The sequence below is a fragment of the Pipra filicauda genome, unplaced genomic scaffold (genome assembly GCF_003945595.2).
Source record: "Pipra filicauda isolate LSUMZ 115617 unplaced genomic scaffold, ASM394559v2 scaffold142_size1944046_pilon, whole genome shotgun sequence".
Classification (NCBI taxonomy): Eukaryota; Metazoa; Chordata; class Aves; order Passeriformes; family Pipridae; genus Pipra; species Pipra filicauda.
Genome location: NW_024103907.1, coordinates 764171 through 784353, shown reverse-complemented (window position 1 = coordinate 784353; position 20183 = coordinate 764171). Strand labels below are relative to the sequence as shown.

The 20183-nt window shown below is 35.1% G+C and overlaps 1 protein-coding gene across 3 annotated transcripts in view; it reads left to right on the top strand.

Moving 5' to 3' along the window:
• SGCG (sarcoglycan gamma) overlaps positions 1 to 20183 on the top strand; it is a 111291-nt gene that overhangs the window by 52777 nt on the left and 38331 nt on the right. For all 3 annotated transcript variants that reach the window (XM_027713693.2, XM_039378656.1, XM_027713692.2), the window contains 2 exons: positions 10764 to 10865; positions 15098 to 15185. In XM_027713693.2, the coding sequence (XP_027569494.1) occupies positions 10764 to 10865; positions 15098 to 15185 (190 nt within the window). The remainder of the gene's footprint in view (positions 1 to 10763; positions 10866 to 15097; positions 15186 to 20183) is intronic.

Genomic DNA, 20183 nt, shown 5'->3' with positions numbered 1-20183 from the left:
TCTATGAGAATGTGTTTTACTGCTGTCTAATAGTCTCTGCTTAGTTGATATTTTATAAACGTGTTTGCTGTGATTTTATCTCATACAGAATTCCTTAGTGTTAAAATATTGCAGACAGTTTATGGTTATTTAGCGTCTCCTATTCATCAGCATCTAAAATTTAACAATTTATTTGCCCAGTTAATTACAACTGAGAAGTAATTATCACTACATCACACTTGAAGCTAAGCAGCTATATAATTCGGAAATAAATTTCATAGCTTTCCACTGCCATATAATATAATTTTGCATGTAGTAGGTTAAAGGATAAATTTTAGAAGTCTGCAAAATATGGCTTTAGTTATGCAATGAAATGCATCAGTGAATATTGAAGCTAAGCTAATTTGTTCCAAACATGCAGTTGTGATACATAGATGATTTGAGTAGACTTGTTACAAGAAAAACAATAATAATAAATTTCTACATTCTGCCCTGGCTATTGAAGAAACTAGCTAAAGTTCCCACTATCTATTGTTATTACACTTCTGTCACTAAATGAAGACCAGTTCTAGGGAAATAACTAAGTTTCAGGTAAATATCAACTATAAATACATTTGTGCAAAGTACATGTGTATGTCACAATCCTCAGAAAAAGTACATGTCACCATTACAAACGTCATTGAGAACTTTTTACTGAGTATTGTTTTAATAACTACATCTGTCAATACAAGAATTAACTCTGAAGGTACCCAGAGAATCATAGAGAAGCACTGCTAGCTGCTAAGAGTGTAGATGTTAACTGCATGTTCCAAGTCTAGAAGTATAATTAGGAAAACACTTTTTCAGTATTGTGCTTTAATGATTGATCAACCTGGCTCTATAGCACAGCCCTTTCATTAGCCTACTCAAAGTTGACCAACTTGTTATTTTGACATTGAAGTTTCTTTTATAGTATGAAAATTGTTCTCTTTTTCTGTAAAGCATCCTTAAATCTTTCATTAAATAATAACTTGCAGTATACAAAAATAACATGCTATGTCTATAACCAAATTAAAATAATGATGAAATTATAAACAGAGCTTCAACAAGCTCTGGCCTAGAATTAATCTATGCACACATGTCCCGTCTGAAACCCAAAAAAATCAGACAGTTTGATAAATACTAGCCAAGAAGCTAAGCTGATAAAGGAGAACATGAACCAGACACAGACATGCTACAAGAGGAATAAATTTTGATCTCCTTGTAGGAATTTGGAAGAATGATAAAAGACAGAAAATTTTCTAAACCCCATTGTTTGAGAGGCCTTCAGCATTAAATGAAGATAAGTTGAAGAGAAATTCATTCCATTTCATAAAATCTAGACTAAAAGAGAACAACCTGAACAGAGAATATATTCTTTTTGCTGCCCCAATTACATATGAGTATCTCCAGATTGTGCACATTGATTCACAGGTATCAGATATCTCTCATTCTTCTTTTCCTTTTCTCTCTCGGAGTTCAGGGGGATGGAGTCTCAAGTTTTTTTGTGCAAGTGAGAGAAGAAACCTGTGAATTCGTTATATTCAGTTGTTTCAGAGAAAAAAGAATCAAATAATTATGCCTTGAGCTTGTTGAATTTTGCGTGTAATGGAAATTCCACATTCTGTTCTTAACATAATGAAGCTTTCTGAGAACTAAAGGGGACTGCTAGCTGTAAAAGTTTAGAAACTGAGAATCATAAGGGATTTAGGGCTACAACAAGGTGAGGATGTCAGAAGTCCTGTGGAAAATTCTGAAGGGTCCGGTAAGTCTGAAAGAGGGGAACTTCAATGTCTCTCATGTCTGCTGAAAGGACAAGCATGGCAGGATCAAAACAGTGAAGATTTCTAGAAGGTGTCAGTAGTAGTTTCTCAATAGACAGTTAAAGGTGGCACACAGTTGGCTCTGCTACTTGTGGGATCCCATGGGACCCAGATCTCATAAGTTAATCACAAAAGCTTGATGAAATTTAAGGACAGTATCTTCCAAATGTAGGAATGATCTGTCCTGATATTCAGGAAGATATGTAGCCTGGCTTAGCTAGGCAGGTTACTTGTGATGGGGCTTCAATGCAAAAAGAAGTATTAGAGAATATTCTGAGTTGGAAGGGAAGCACCATAGAGTTCAACTCGAGTGAATGGCCTGTACAGGGATTGACCCCACAACCTTGGTGTTATTAGCATCATGCTCTAACCAGCTGAGCTGATCTCAGGGTATAGAAGAGTTGGAAGCAAAGACAGTCTACAAAGAAGAAATTTAGAAACATTGTCTGGGCCAGGAAATGTGTCAGGCCTCTGTCCAGGAAAGCAAAAACTCAGCCTCAGTTAAGAATTACAAAGTGCAAATGGCAACAAGGTGGTCTGCATCCATAGGTGCAGAGAGATTCTGTTGCAAAGTCACCCTCTGCAATGTTTGACAGGTTTTGGAGACTGGGGAAATCCTCGATGACTGGGGGTGTGCTAGTGTTGCACTTGTGTTCAAAAAGGGAGGCCATGGATTTACTAAGGGTGAATGATGCCTGACCAATGTGATTACCTTGTATGATAAAATGTCTGAAGTTAGGGAGGGCATGAGATATCATTTACCCTGATTTCACCAAGGCTTTTGACTCTCTCCCACAATATCCTTGAACCCTAGTTAGGAGATTACAGCCATGAAAAGTGGACAAACAGCTAAGTATAAAAAATAAACTGCCTGGATAGTCAGGCTTGGAAGGTAGATACTAATGTATTGTAGTCTACATGGAGGCCAGTAATAAGCACTGCAGTTGTCTTGTCACTGGTCCTTTTCAACAACTTTATCAATTACTTGGAAGAGGTGGCAGAATGCTTGCTCACTAAGTTTTCAGATTATACCAATTTGGGTGTACCATTCAATACTTTCAAGGCTCAGGCTGCTATTCCGAGCAGCTTAGACAGGCTGGAGGTATGCTAGTCCTAGTCCAGGATTGTCTAGTGCTCTAAAACTCAGGTGTGAAAAATGCACCCAGGCAGACGATTACCACTTCTGATGCTCTAGCAAATCTTATTCAGAAACCCCTGATTAACTCAGTTATTATATTATTTAGGTTCTTCTACATTATCATAACACCAGGAACAGTTGTGTGTCAAAGATTATTCCTAACGTGTCAGCCTCTGATGGAGAAACCCATGTTTTCCATGGATTTTAGTAGATGCCCTAGCTATCATGGTCTCCTGGAATAAGAAAGGTGCTTGTGCTCTTTTATGTTGATAAGGACAGATAGTAGTGCAACTAGAGTATTCCCCAGGGTAACTAGTTGTCTTCCTTCAGCGTGGAGTTTGGCACATAGCACCGACTTTTCTCTGGCAAAAACTTTAAGCACAGTGTAAAAGAAGTAAACAGGCTTTGATAGTTTTAGGTGCACTGTCAGTCAAACATGATTTGAATTTGCACTCAATCCCAAGTTTTCCTGCCATCCATGTTAAACCTTACTTGGGTTTGAGTCACTAACAAGAAGAAAGTCAAGTCCCAATACTAAGCCTCAGAACACCACAAGCCATCAGGACAGGAATTAACTAGGTATATGGAGGACCAAGCACACAATATCCAGTCCATGAACGCATATTCTAAGCATGGTTTTTCCTGAGAATGGGACAAATGTTGAACCTGCTCTTGTGCCTGCACTTCAGCGGGACATAGAGACATAGGCAAAAGAACTGGGAGGGTCTCTGCACATTTAAGCTAGAGCATGGACTTCACTTTTATGCACATAAATGTCTGGCACTGGAGTAAAAAGGAAAATTGCTACAGTTAAACAAAAAATTACAGGGTTTTCCAAATATTATTCAGAGCTGTTTTCTTCTTGTAGCTTACTTGTAATTAGTGAGTCCTCTACCTGTGTAGCTATTCCCAGAAATTTTATCAGAGACATAGCACCTTTTAATCTTTTTGGTTTCTGTTAAGCAATTAACAATGAATATAGACAAAGTATTAAAAATTATTTTTTAATTATTTTCCAAAGTTTTCTATAAGGCAATAACAATTTCTTGATATTTCAGCAATAACAATTTGTTAATATTTCATTTAATAAGAAATTTTGAAAAGGAAACTATGTATAATCTTGCTTGTATAATATATACATATTGGTTGGCTGATAATGATGCTGGTCTAAAGCTACAAATACCATATGTATTTTGAAATAAAATAACTGATTTTGTAATCAAATACTTGTGTAAACAACTATTTAAACAGTTGACAAATTCAGGCAACGAAGACGGAGGGAATTACTTAAAGAAATATAAAATACGAAACTAGGAATGTGATTAATTAAGAAAGCAAAATTTTAACAGGTAACACTTTCTGACAGTGAGACTTACTACACTGTGTAATATCATGTCTTATTACATTGGAGATGTTCAATTGTTTGAAACATTTAAAATCAGACCAGACAGCAATGAAAATGTACAGTAAAGAACACTTATTCACAGCAAGAGTTCTCCTTCACTACAAAGACATATACTAGTGAACTTATACAGCTTTTCCATGCATTTTGTGATTAACAGTGGATACTCCATGGAATTAGTTGCCATTTTGAGAATGTTGCATTATTTTAATGCTCAAATGAAATAAATTATTTAATTATTCACAAATTCTCATCCTAATTCATCATGTCAGAACATAAATATTCCATAGTTTCTACCCTGAATAATTCTGAACAGCTCTATTTTGCTATTTTTCTATTAAATTAAAAACAATTTGCCTACAGTATTTACCATTGTCTCTATCAGATAGTGAATATGTAAGTACTTTGTGCAAAGATTAATAGTTGAATAGAAAGATATTGAGGCACTTACTGCAGAAAAGCTGTTACCAAAGAAAGTAAGGCTTCTCAGTAGTGATACCTATTTACAAATATAGAGAATGTATTTTCTTAAAGCATTTGATTAATCTGAATTATATTATGAATCAAATTATGTAAGAGTGTGGAAGAACACTTGTTTAAAATGTATTGTTGGAATAATTTATAATATTGATAAAGAGTTATAAAAAATCTGAGTACAGTGCAGGTTTAACAACTTGATTAAGGATATCCTTTTGACAACCTTTACAAATCAAAGGAAAATTTTAATTCCATTTCTTTAGCTAAGTTGCATAATTTTACAAATGTTAATATAACAAAATTAATTAGCCAATTTACTAAAACTTAATTCCTGAGTAAATATATGTAGCAGTGGGAGTAGCAGTCTATTTTTAAGTCTGTTTTTCTAACACAGGAGATGTAATGCCAGATGTAATAGCATTTTTAGTATCTGATTATTATCCGGCTTTTAAATATCTGGGCAGTACAGAACCAAACACAGAATTTGGTCCTTGCTAAACAAGGAAATTGAGGTGGAACTGAATCTGTTTTGAGAAGATACTTTTTACTCTTGAGTAACACCTGTTTTAATTAATACCTTTCTTTATGTAAGGAACTTTGTTATTCTGTATATCAGGACAAAGAGGACCTGAAAATGTGTTGAAAGTATGCATCTTAAGTATTAATCCTATTTTATGACAGAAATCTTATAAAAAATAAACAACTGCCAATGGTATGGTGAATTTGCATCATTCATAGCTGTTTTCTTACAAAACTGTTGAGTACAAAGTGGCCATCTACTTTTCTAGATCATGAAATATTATCGACCCACTTTTTAGTCTCATCTATAAAGGATGTTTAAGTCTGTATCCAGCCCTAAAACTTGTGAGACAAGTTCTATACTGGGAGTGCTTGCTGTTGCTCTGATTTGACCATTGTCTTTTTTGTCAAAGATTCCACTGTCATCTGAGCAGATGAGTATGAGAACCTTCTCCGTCTGAGCCCAGCAAGTAGAGTCCTTGCAACAGAAAATGAGATGAGGCTATTATTATACCAAGCACGTACTTAGCTCCAAAATTGATATTGTAAGTCAAACAGAGAGTTTCATCAGATTCATTACCAGTCCTGTTTTGCTGATTGCTCTTTAACAATCTCTACCCATTGTCCTATTATCTCAATGAAACAGTACACTCTTGTTTGCAAAGCAAGTTCTCTAAATAGCAATTGCTGCAAGAAGTACTGCAGTGAAAGCTGGATCTATAAAGCCATTAATTGAACTAGCTTTGGGGCACAACAATTGATGTCTTGGCCTGAACTTGCCAACGTCTTTCCCTGGTCTGGCCTAGAAGTAGGATGTAAATATCCTATAAGAAAAGGTATTAACTGAGTGGAAATGCTGCATCCTCTGTACTCTGAAGTTAACATCATTAGCAGTTCCATTCAGCCACTACAGCATGTGAGGACTTTTAATATTTGGAAAAGTTGAATATTCAGGGAGCAGATACTGCAAATCAAACATGCTATTAACTCCTCAGACAGAAGCTACTTGATTTGAATTCAATGTGTGTTAAAGCTAATGTTTGAATCAACTTTGAAAATTTTTTGTTGTAACCATGCTAACACGTGTGTTGGCCTGTCTTTCCAATATTTGATTTCTCCCCAGAAGAAGAAAATATATATCTTCCTGTGCAGCTATTAGCTGATACATGACCATAAGTAATTTCTCTTGTCTAGAGGAGTCTGAGGACTGCATTTGAGTCTAATGCTGGGAAGGTGCCAAAATGATGATATGATATGGCATGATATGACATATGATATGAAGAGTGGTTGCCTACATATAGTCAGCCCATGTGTGTATCAGTTTCTGTGTTGGTAGGAAAATACAATTTACAGTTATTGATTGAATGTAGGTGACACTAGAAATAGTCATTGTAAACTGAATCAATGCCCCCCATGCCTCATGCTCATTTCTAAGGGCCACATGCCTGCAGCAGCAGACCTACATTGTCATATTATTGGGAGATAAATCCCAAATAAATCATCTGATGCTCTTTCAATTCCCTATGTCATAGACAGCATGCAGCTTAGCTACCTGAGAGCAAGTCACTATGACTGCAAGGGCCCTAAAGCTTCATCTGCTTGTTTTCGCTCCTAATAGTCTACAGTCTGTGTGTAGAGTCTGAGAGAATGATAACACATCCAGGATGGTCCTTCCATCCAGATGTTCCATAACACAATATGTCTTGGACTCTGTAGTGGTGGCTATTTATTTCAGGTGGTTTGGAGTATCCCTGTGTAAGTAATTCACTGAATAGCTGTCAAATGTCTTTTAGACTAGGATTTCTCAATCAAGGAGGCTTTTGATGAGCTTTTATAAGGCTTGAATCCATTCAGAGCTTGAATTTTTGTAGAAGGCCTTGTCTCTGTTTCTACAAGCACTTACCTGCTTGGGAGCATTTTGAAATTATTAAAAAGCTTGTACTGTGGATGAAGACATCCTGTTGCTTCAATTAGAATATGCCTAGCAGTTCTGAAATGAAAACTGGTCACACCTTTGTGAACACTAATGCTAAATTGCATCTTTGGTGCATAAGAATTTGGCAGCTGCCAGCAGTTTCCACACTAATCAACTCCTTGCAGCAATAACAAAATCTGCTTACTGTCTTACAGAAATGCCATTTCATCCTTCTCTTCAGTACAGCTGAGTCCCTGCCTCACTTAGGACTTTGAGTAATTAGAAAATGTGAGTCGCAGCTATGGGTACAACACCGTGTTACAGCTCAGGGCCAGCACACTCATGCAGTGACAGTGACAGTGACAGTCACCAGCATCAGGATAACCAGAATCCAAATTTGCCGTGCATCTGCTATGTTTAATGAAGCACTTTTTTTTCTCCCACCCTAATCAATATCTTGTTGTATAAGTGCATTAAAGTCCACATGTCACTGATGTTTGGACCCCTTAATCAAGTCAATAGAAATATTTTTATTCAATTATTTGAATAGGAACAGAATCAAATCTTTGAAACTGAAAGCACTAGTTTGTTTATCACTGAGGAAGTCACAATAAATAATATTTGGCTTCTCCTAAATGGTAATATAAGAAGCAGAGTGATTGTTGAGAGAACATATCTATAACTATTGGGCTCTGCCTATTCAAGGAACTTAGCACTGAATCTCAGTGCGTTAAAGTGGTTGTTTATCCTAAATCCTTCTCTCTTATATTCAATGTAACTTCAATTTGCCAAATCTAAAAGGGGGATAATAGAATTTCCCCATCTCACAGTACTACATTACTCAGTACTTTTACAATCTTAAGATGCTCAAATATCACGGTTCTAAGGACATAATAATCGTTTACAATCACAATGGTAATTTCATTATATGAAATCCACAATTTTTTGTTGTTTGCATGCATCTTACAAAGTTTATGTTAGTCATCACAGATAGTCATTTATGTACATAACCCAAGTCTAAATTTCCCTGGTTTTGCACTTCCCAAGTGGTCAGTGAGAATGGATAATGAGGCTTTTATGCAGATATGTGAGAATGTGAGCTTTGTGTCAATGCTTAAATGAAATACCTGATGAAGAAAATAGGACATACTTGAGGACGTACTTCTACAAAGTAATACTGAGTGATATGACTAGATTTACTTAAAAATATGAACTTATGATAAGTTGGAAGTGCTAGGTTTTGTTATACAGCATATTATTCTTTATGGCAAAGACATTTCTTTGTCTGTATAGCATTTGTAGAATAATCATTGCTGAGAAATCTGAATCCATTAGAAAGAGTGTGCTGAGTAAATTGCATAACCTTTTTCCACATAATTTTTTTTTGTCTCTACTAAAAGTTTCTTCCTCCCAAAGGTAGAATAGCAGTTGCCACCCAAAAGTTTGTTAATTTCCCCAGTTTGCTTCAGAGCAAGAATTGCTTCTTCTTCCTCTGCTTTCTTATATTTCAGATTTGTCAATGTCACTTTTTTAATACTTACTCTATAATATACTATTTAGTTTTTTATATTCCATAAAAATATGCAATCTGTCTTCAAACCCAGTCACTAATATAATCTACTTTCACCTGATGGGAGAAGGCATGTGGTCAGACCAAATTATGAGACCCTAAATTTGGTTAATTAAAGATGTTTGTTGGCCATAAATCTTTAGAATATCTTGATATTTCATGTCATATTTTTCAAAAGTGTTTGTCTTAAAACCTCTGTGTTTTTATGACGTTGAAGTGGTATCTGTTTTGTGTTACAGGTTAGAAAAATCTGTCCATAGTCTTAAATAGAAAAACATATTTCTAAATCAGTCAGTGCTGGCTAGAAATTGTCATTATGTAAGCCATAGGGCACTCATCATAGGTATTATTTTAATTTTGCCTCATGGGATATATCACTATATAGTAGGTACTTTTAAAAGCTTCGCAATGGGGTAGAATTTAGAAGTTGTGTCTACTTCTGCTGAGAAAAGTCCATACATTATATATTTTGAAGCAGTAAAATATTTGACCCTGAAAAACAGATTCCATAAATAGCTATCCTGAAAGCCTCTTTCCTGAAACAAATCCTTGCTGAGGAAGAATTGCAGTTGTACTTTTCAGTGGAGTGAATGAATATTTCTTACCTTATAGAATTTAAGCAAAGCTTGTTTCTTTGTCTAATTTCAAGCCTGCTCAAAAAAAAATAGCTCTGGTTTTTCTTTGAAAGCTGTTTTGACATGTTATTTAGCATTGTGTATAGATATAATACATAATCTGATTAGACAGATCATATATTTAAAAAGAATTACAGTCTCTTCAAGTTATAACTTTTATCGGTGGTAAGCATAATTCATTAGATGAACAGGTTATTAATGTATCATCAGTGGCCTACCATGTATCTTTTCTGCTTATGTGGAGAACAACATGAAAACTATTTTGGGTGGGAATACTTCTTGGATTTATTGTTTTTTATTTAGCCCTCCCACTTACTCTTTGTAGTTTGAGGCAGTTGGCTTGAAATATTTTCACATGTGGCCAAGCTGAAAGGCTACACTTTTTTTGTCATGTTTTCTGTCACTTTTTATGGCAGGAAAAGGGGTGAATCCTTTACAAATTAGCTAAATACCTGTAAAATACCTTGCAGCTGAAGCCTGGAAGTCCTCAGATGTACTTACTGAAGTAATTCCTCACTCGTTTTTCACATTATCAGTAATATGATAATGATGAAAGAAAGTAAAAAGAATGAAATAAGGTATCAACTGGAAAGCGCAATTGGGCAGAACTCAGGAGGGAGTGACTAAGAGAGAAAGACAAAGGTACAAAAACTAAGAAGGAGGTGATAGAGAAAAAGGCACATGATAATGTGAGAGAGAGAGCCTTGACCTAAAATTAGAGGAGAAAAAACCTAAACCAACAGATTAAAAATTAATTAAAAAGAAGGAGGTAATTACTGAAAAGGGAAGCAAATAAAAATCTCTCTTTGCCTCTTCAGTAGGCTTAGAAGTATTGCATTCTTTGTAAAATATATTATTGATAAATAAACCTTGAGATGTTAATATAAGATTTGTTTTATGTAAGTACTTATATGTAGAAGTTTATTGTTCATGACATTTTTAGAAGGCGAGTACAAAAGCTATTTCAGCACAGCCAATACAAATGTACTTCTTTTTAAGGTAATGACTGTAATACTCTATTCCTGCCCACTGCCCCCTCCCTCTGCCAAAAAAAAAAAGGAAAAATAATCACCAAGTTTAATAACTTCTTGAAACATGCCGTTTCTCAAAAAAATTACTCATGGAAGAAATAAGGAATTCTTAAAATTTTGAATGCATTGCTATTTGTATCTTTATCAATAGACTGGAGGCAGGCAGCTCTAGAAGTGTTTAATTTGTGAAAAAAACCCACAAAATAAATACAGTAACAGTAAAAAAATATGCATAATTCTTCCATCTTCTCCTTAGACTGGAATGGGACACCTGCGTGTTACAAAAGAAGGTCTTCGTCTGGAAGGGGAATCTGAATTCTTATTCCCTCTTTATGCCAAAGAAATCCATTCTAGAGTGGTAAGCGGATAATCTTTCAGTAATGCTATATACCCACATATTTCTGCATATTTTACAAGGTCAGTGTTGCTACGGCAGATATTGCAATGATGCTATGTTTCAATGATGCTATGGCATTTATCTCTTAGACACGTAATAAGCAGTAGCCCAAAAAGGATTTATAAAGGTTGTCATATATAAGTAATGCTAAAAATTTAAGAGTGTGTGGAAAGATTTTCATCATTTTTACTGAGATTATTTTAAAACATAGGCTTCTCTATTAAACGGTTTGTTTTGTTTATTCTTCCACTACAGAATAGCTTCAGTATCTCTAAAATTAGTGGACCCCATTGGAAAAGTTATGATTTCTCTAATAAATTCAGGTTTTGTCACTTCTAGCACAATGCTATCAAATGTATGATATGTTTGTATATTTGTGTACATAAGGTCTACAAGTCTAAATGGAAAGATTTAAGATTTAGTCTTGTTTACACAAACAGAAAAGTTTGTTTTGTTATTATTGTTGAGGTAAAAAAAGGAATAACATAATCAAAGAAAATGCAAACAGATTGACTTTAAAATGTCACCAAGAATGGGAATGTTATGAAAGATTTGTGTGGCAGTAGTAGGTTTAGAAAAACAAAGAGAGAATCTGAATTGTTTTTTAATTATCAAGGGGGACTCTGAAACTTATTCCAATGATTTTTTTTTTTAAGAGGGTTATCTGCCTCTGGCCAGTAAAATGAATATTTTTCAGATCTATTGACCATAATCTAAACTCTCACAAAATAAAGCCTTGTTTTATGAACATTATCAGCAACCAATGGGACATTTCATTCAATAAAGTACTATTCAGTACTTTCAGTACTTTTCTTTCAGTACTTTCTTTTACTTTCAGTAAAAGCCAAATATGACTCTTTCATATCTTCAAACGAGAAGAAATAGCCACTTTTCTGAACCTACAGAAAAACTGTTTGTATTGCTACAGCAAGAGAAAATGTAAATAAATATTTCAGAATGAGTTTGTTAAAATACTTGATTACTAGAATTTAAGTAATGCCAATATATTTTACTTGTATTAAGCCTTTCTTTTTCTCTCTTTCTGCAACAAGTATTTCCAGTATCAGGAACAGCTCTTAATTAAGACAGTGAAATTCCATTACTGAATCTGTATTTCCATTTTATTTCTTATGCTATTCTGCTTGACAGGCAGTGGGAAAACTATTTATGTGCTTAAATGAATTTCCCTTGAGGTTGTTTATCAGTAAGACATGTAACTTTGTAAGACCAGCATAGCTAATACTTAAGAACTCTCTCTACTCCCAAACATCGTTATGCAACATTAAGCTACCATTTGTGCTCTCTTAATATTCCTTTCAGCTCTTAATACATTTAGTACAATGTAGGAAGAAAGAGGTGTGGCAGCATCTAATATAAGCTTAGCTGGCTAATGACCCATCATGATCATTAGTAGTATGCATTAATTAGAGCCTTCAGGCTACTGCTTGTCTTGGCCCACTGATAGTTCATCAGAGGTTTTCTGTTTGTTTGTTTCCTTGCTTTTTCAAATATTTAAACTCTCTGAAGGCTTAATTGCCTGTAGCTTGATCTCCTGGGTGCAATCTATGTATTTATTCTCGTAGAGTTACTTATTTGTTATGCTTTCTTTTTCTAAGTTTGTCTTAGAGAATTGGGCCCGTCACAGCTATCATAGGAGCTTTCTCCCTTTCCTTAATAGTTTTCTCCTTGCAGTCTCCTAACAGCTTTTCTCACCTAATGAGGTCTTCAAAGTGCTAAGAAAATATGTAGCAGAAAATCTACTTGCTGTGCATCATCTCTGGAGCCTATTATAACTTTATGCCTTCATTATGAGTCCAAGACAGAGTTGTAGACAACACCATTGCATCTTTGCTAATACATTTTCAAGGAAAGATAAAAGATGAGGGTTTTTTAAATATGTTACTAGATTTTAATTAGTCAAAACCACATACGTGGCAGCTACAGGTCTAGGATACAGTTTATTCGCACTTACATTTGATATTACAAATTACTAACTTATTTTTTAAATCAACTAGTGTCAATCAAATAAATGTAGTAAAGATGCCCAGATTTGTGGGTCATTTAGACATCTACTTAAAGGTACTATATTTACCCAATCTCCAGTCTTTGTTGACCTTCTTTTTCCACTTCATACTAACTTGTTACCATTAATGTTCATTCTAACACATGGCTTAACTTTTTCGTAAGACATTTTCATTGTTTTTATTAGTTTTGTTAGCTTTCACTTTTTCCTGATATAATTTACAAAATGAGATTCTTTTATTTTGCTCACTTAGTGACTTCTTTTGAGAGAGTCTGTCTTCCTACTTGTAAGATACTGGGGTTTTGGTTTTTTAAAAAAGTGTAAGTTTGACTGCAAACTCTGTATTGCTTCTACCACCGTTACTAGATAAGTGTTTGTACTAAAATTCATCATGTAAAATGTGTTCAAAATTCTGAGGTTATCTCATACTCTTAAATATTAAATTACAATGAGAACATGACTTGGGAGTTATTTTCAGGGGTTAGCCCTTCAAGGTGCCACATAGGCTCTCTTGTCCAGGAAAAGTACCAGAAGCCGTAGCTGTGAAAGAGACTGATCTTTAACAATATTACAGTAATTACAAACTCATTTATCTAGGAATGAGTATCTCCTCTGAGGTCACAAGCAGGCAGCTTGCTAATACCCTCTTCATATCATGTATTCCCTGATAATTTGGCAGCTGAGACCTGCTTAGGCACTCTTATCAGTTACTAAGTTCTTGTCCTTCAGACAAAAAGCGTGCTTTAGTATGAAAGCACCTGTACTGCAAAAAACTTCCTCCCATCTTTTAAAGTCTACCAGTGTATCTGCAATTTGTTGATCCACATGAGCATGATCAGACCTTCTGTCCCCAGATGATTTTCTAATAGTTAAGGTCAAATAAAGACAGTGGCCACTATGATCCCCCTGAAAATCAGCTGCATTTAAAGATAATTCAGGTGATAAATTAAGTAAAAACATAAGAAGAACCCACTCTGTGCCTTCCTCACAAATTTTTGGGATGTTTCTAAATGCCCCCTTCAAATACCCCATAGCAAGGTCTCTTGCTATGAACCACTTTCATTACTGTCTGTATATCTAGTTTGGTGGGGCAGAGTGAGCAGCTAGGTCTTTCAAAACAGTTGTTCGTCTGCTGTTCAAGACAAGGAGTACCTTAGGGAGGCTCCAACAGGCCTGAAGTACAGATAGTTAGAGTGCAAGGTCTGGGAATAAGTAATGGAAATGGTACATCACCTGGGAGGAGTTCAACAAGCACAACAAGAAGCCATGAGTTAACACAGCGGGATGTTTTGGCATTGATGAAGTAATTCCATTCTGGCTGCAGTCTAAGAATGACATGACATTTTGAATTGCCTACAATAGCTACTGTGGATTGTAGTGCTTGGCATGAATGAAGATACCAATTACACCTGCTTGGCATGCCCTGGCTTCCTTCAGTAGCACAGAATGATGGGTAGACATGAGGCTCTGATTGTTCAGCAAATGCCCCAGATCAAGTTGTGATTCAGGGATGTGGACAAGGTGATGCTGTTCATTCCACTGATATGCTTCTGTTATGCTTCAGAGTGGCAGACTGGGAGACAATTTAAGTTAGACGAACAGTCTTATTTGTACTGTCATCTATTAAAGTCAGCATTGATCTAGTCAACCTGCCACTTTTTCCATCACTCACTGTTGGAACTTCCTTGCCAGGAGAGTCAGTGCCAGGTGCCAAAATTAAGCAACAGCCTAGAGACTGCATGGACCATTGAGGAAACAGAATGCACATGCATGTTTCTCGTCAAGTTAATACAACAGTATGAATTCACGAAGTGGAATGCTCACACTTAATTAAATGGCTATCTTGTAGATCTAGAAGATCCAGTACTTAAGCATTTTTTCCGAAAGCTAAAATGTTAGCAGCCATGTTCGTTGGTCCAGTAACACAGATTTTGTTCACCTGAATTATTCCCTATAATTTTTTTTCTTATTTTAAGTTTAATATAGTTAAGTAATCAGAAATATCTGCCTGCGTTATTTGATGACATTTGTGGATAGTTTTGTAGGTACAAAGATCTTGCGGTGACCGAGTTGATATCAACACTAGACTAAATTTTGAAAATTGTTAACAATTGTAGTTATTGTTAATTATGTTCTGCCTAACATAATGTTTGCTTTCTCTGTATTTCAGGACTCATCACTGCTTCTCCAGTCTACTCACAACGTGACTGTGAATGCTCGCAATTCGAATGGGGAAGTCACAGGCAGATTAAATGTGGGTAAGTCTAAGTGACTATTCCTTGTTCACTGTTTTGGAAACATTGTAATGAATATTTATAAAGAGCTTTGAGAATATAAAGCATTAAACACATGATTATTTATTACTGTTATGGCCATATTTGAATAGTCCAGCTGTAGATTGGTAAGTGGCAGCAATAGAGTTTCAATTTCTCATTATTTTTTTGTATATTTGAAGCTCTTTTTTATTGCAGAGTTATGCAAAGGTCTCTGCAAAAGTTACTTTTTTTTCTTGTGTCAATAGCTATTGATAGTTGCAAATCATTTTGTGAGAAAATGCAACAGGAGAACATGGCTAGAGTTTCTCTGCATTTCCTAGTATTCCAGAGACTAAAACATTTAAGCAGATGTCCTTAAAAAAATTCAAATTTCAAAACTCAGAAATGTACCTCATTTACTATGTGTGGTAGCAGTAAAATATATTGGTTTACTGAGTGAAATCAGTAGATCTAGACAAATATAAGTGAGAGACCTTGGCAGAAAGAATAAGCAGACCTTACTCCTTAAATCATATTTTTAAGGCAAGAATGGCAACAATGCGTGTCAGATAAAATGGAACTTTTCTTAGCTTTGTTAATATTTTTCAACCTTTATTTGACTTTGGAGAAAAATGTAACAATTTATTAACTAATTTCTTACCAGATTCTCAGGCAGTAAATTCCCACTTATTTAACTGTAGGCTAACCTGATATGTTTAAATAGTTTTCTAGACTGGGACCCAGATGAGCATTGATGAGCAACATTTCCATGCTCTTGAAACGATGTAACTTCTTGAAAATTCCTACTTGAAGAATTATCATTTCAATTCATTGAACAGTTTGCAAGCTTCACTGTTTTCAAACAAACTGTTTTCAAACAAAAGAAAAAAATAATTTGAAATGTATAAAGGAGCCTGCTATTCCCCTTAAAATATATAATTATACAATAAATCACAATTTGACCTTTAAATGTTTTCAAATTCCTTTCTTTGTAGTTCAGTCTATCATAAAGGTCTGCATGATTTCTCTTAAGAAAATGCCCCTAAATATTTATCAAAACCTGACAGTAGCAGCCATATCTCATTTTGTTCATAATCAAGAGTATGAAATGTACATTTTCATGTTATTAGTAAAGTTATTAAATCAGTTTGCAGTAATTAACAATTCAGTGACCATAAGATCAAAACCAAACACGTACATGGTCAAAATTTCTGTGACATGATACATCTGCTATTGAGTTCTGTCTGCTGCATACTGTTTGTGGTTGCCCATCATGAGACCACCATGTGTATCAGCACTGTAGTTGTGTCCTTTGTGCCTAATGACCAGAAGTTATGAGGATGTCCTTTGGGAAGGGCAGACTACAAAGCAGATCATTGACCCCCACACTAATTTGTCCAGCCAGATCCCTGCTGAAGTCTGAGACAAAGTTACAGGTGAGATCATGTCAAAGGATGAATTGTTTGACAGTGTCCAGCCTGCATCACCTAGAGCTGTTGAGAAGGAAAGTCTGCTATAAAGACATCCATAAAAGTTTCATCCTGTGTTTAGTTTAGGCAGTTGTCATATGAGTGGCTCCATCTTTAATAGGTGCTTTTGCATGAAAGTGAAAAAAGTGGCTCTGATTTCTGCCGAACTCAATTCAGTTGTTGTATTTTAATGTACTCACAATACACTGCAGGAACTTTGTCCCAATGCAAATAAGGCACCTCCATATTTCAAGCTGGAAACATGAGATACCTTTGACGGGTCGAAGGTGTATTGATTATGAGGCAATGCTTCTGCACGAACAGTTAAACTTTGTTGGGGAAAAGAATGTCGGCACTTAATAGTGGTATAAATCAATTGCTTGTTCAGACTTCAGCACCTGTAATGTTACTGAGGTCCATAAATGAGCAGTCTGAAATATTCACCCACAGTATATCTTTCCTGTTAAAAAGAGAACTTCAGTGCTGGAAAGAGTGTGAAGAGTGCATTTTCCTGAAAGAAAAGGTATTTTAGTTGTTGTGCTAGCCCACGTGTATAGATGTTACCTTAGGAAAATGAAACCTGGCAAAAATAACAACAAATCTCAGTCATTGTTTTGGGGTTTTTTTACCCCTTCTCAGTAACTATTTAGTCTTCTTCTGAGAGTGTTAACAAAGAGAAGTACAGAAAGTGAGATGGAATGTGCTGCCTTAAATAAATGGAAAGTTAAAAAGATCTGTTCTATTGGGCTAGAGACATCTAGATTGAAGAAAACATGTAAAATGAAGACATGATAGACAGAGAATGGTCAATACAAATCCATGGTATAGAATATGGACTGTGGTATTTGGGGAGGAGAGTTCTGCTGGATGGGAAATGTCTCGTCAGTAGTGACTCATTAATAGCACCCATATTTAGTATTTTCCCTTTTTATTGGTACTTAAATTCTGTTTCTCTGCTTTTCTTCACCTGTTTTGTCTGGCTGTATCCTCGTAATATGCAGTTCAGTGTATTTTGTACCTTATGATGTTTTGTTGCTCTTTAACCTTTTCCTCAGGAAAAGCCAAATACTTAGTGTTGTCCTGATGAAAAGTTGTCTGGCTGTGCAGAGAAGCTGTAGCTGGCTTAGACAATATATGAGGAAACCAGTACAAAGGAGGGGAGTGTAGATTGGAAGACCTGCATCTCAAATCTTTTAAAAGTCTTCAGTGTGCGAAGGCAAATCAAATTCAACACAGAAGCAGGAAAGTTCTGACAACACTAGGGCTTGCTCTACAAAAAATACTTAGATAAGAAAGTGAAATAGTGATTTGAGCCTGGGAAATGACAACTACATCAGAATAAGTACTAAAGTGCATTTGCATATTATTTGAAATATTTGATGTTTAACTAATCTCTCTTTATTAAATTCATTAATCATTAAGAACTGGTCTTACATGCTGTCTGCTGTAGTTGGTACCATTGTAAATACTAACATGAAATATTACAAATATTAAATCACAGTAATTTTTGACTGATGTATAAGTGTTGGAAGAGCAGTAAAAACTTAATACTTTAAAGAATTTTGTTAATACCTAAATATATGGTCAGACAACGTCGACTGGGGTGACAGTCTGTTAAAGTAAGTACATAGCTTTATACTTTTAGCCGTTGTCCTTAGTCACTCATAAAATGCAGGTATGTAAAATGCTGTTCCCGTATAAGGAGTGTGAAAAATAGATGTGTGGCTTATTTACTTCATATGCACAAGCCTTTGCTAAAGAGTTAATGTCTTCTACAATTGCCGGCATCCTGGAATTGTGTCTTAAAACTCTAGTCATCTTATAAATGCAAGTAGTTGCAATTGTGAAGGAGCTGTATAGGTAAGTTTGGGATTGTTCTGAGGATGGCAATGTAATAAATCATCACTCATAAGATTATAACAAAAATACCTTTTAACTCATGGAAATTGTGATTCAAATGATCTGTTAAAATAATAATTTACTAAGAATGATTTAAATACCCAGTCTTACATAGAAGTAATTCACAAGAGAGTTCTGAAACAAATTTTTACTTGAGGAGTTTCTGTTAAGTTACTCATATGAGGACAACAAGGCATAATATTATGCATTCCCTCATGAATGACAGATATACTAAAAGGACATCAAAATGTGAGCAACTTCCGACATGAGCACTCCTGTTTTAAAGTTTCTACATGCCTCTCAGTTCATCTGCATGACATACCTCTTGCAGGAGTTATCTGGACATTAGAGCTCTTAAAAAAACATTGCTGTGGATGTTGAGTTTTGGACTGTGTTCTAAAATAAGCTGCTTTCAGAAGCCTCACTGAATGCAGTTACTTTTAACTGCTTACCAAGAAAAGAACACTTTCAAAATAATAGAGATCCTAAATTTAAAAAAACCCAAACCAATTCTGTGTTTTACTCTTTTTTTACTTAAGTATCCTTCTGGATGACAAAAATACCCATTTTGTTTGGATTACTCTTTAAAATCATTTAAAACTCATATATGACCAAAGAAGCTCATATTAAATTCAAGTAAATAACAAAAAAAAATTAAAAAAAAAAGGAAATGGAACCTTTAATTAAGGGATTAGGGGGAAATTACTGCTATAGCAATATTTCTAGGAGAAATGGGACTTCAAAGGATGATGGCCAACAGACACCAAGGAAGGAATCTAAGCAAGGCATAGTTGTAGGAAAACACAGGATTGATAGTCATAGGGAATTAAAAAAGCTGTGGAGAGAGTTGCTTATAGGCAAGACAAGGATATCTACAGAACAGATTATAATTATTTTCATTAGAATAGCTTCTGTCTTTAAAATTTTGAATAAGATTCAGGTTTCTTTGTCACAGCTTGCTTATCAACCTTCAAAATAATAAGTCATATTATCTGTAATATCTAGAACTTTCTTTAGTAATCCAAGAAAGCTGCTAATTGTCATCTCCAAGATTCCTGTTCTTACCACTTCAAAGACTTTTTAAGTCCTAGGATGAAGAAGCAATGTAGCACCTTTGATTTATACCCTGAGCCATAATAAAGCAACTTAGTGTAAAAAGTTGTCGAACTTTTTCAGTAATGAGTGATAATAAATATATTATATATAAAAGAAACACATGGACTAGATAGTCAGTTGTCAAATACTTAAGAGCAACATTGGTATCAAACAGTAAATGATGTTTCACCCAAGTAAACATAGGCTTCTATATACACCCTACCAGCAGATGAATATAATACAGTCAGCTTTTGCAGTGGTATTCCAGTGCTGGATAATAAGGATGTGAATGAAGAGCAGCACATTTCCATTTGTCATTACTGAAAAGTAGGGCCAGTTTTTTTAAGAGATTTATTTTTCAAGGATCATGTAAGGAGGCTTCAACCTACAGAAGACCCTAAATTCTGCTTGTAATGTATCTTTTTCAGGAAAAAATTAAAAAAAAACAACCGACCAAACAAACAAAAATCACCAAAGGGAAGAGGTTTCCAAAGTTGTGCAAGATCTGTGAGAACAGATTCCAATAGAGTAGATTACT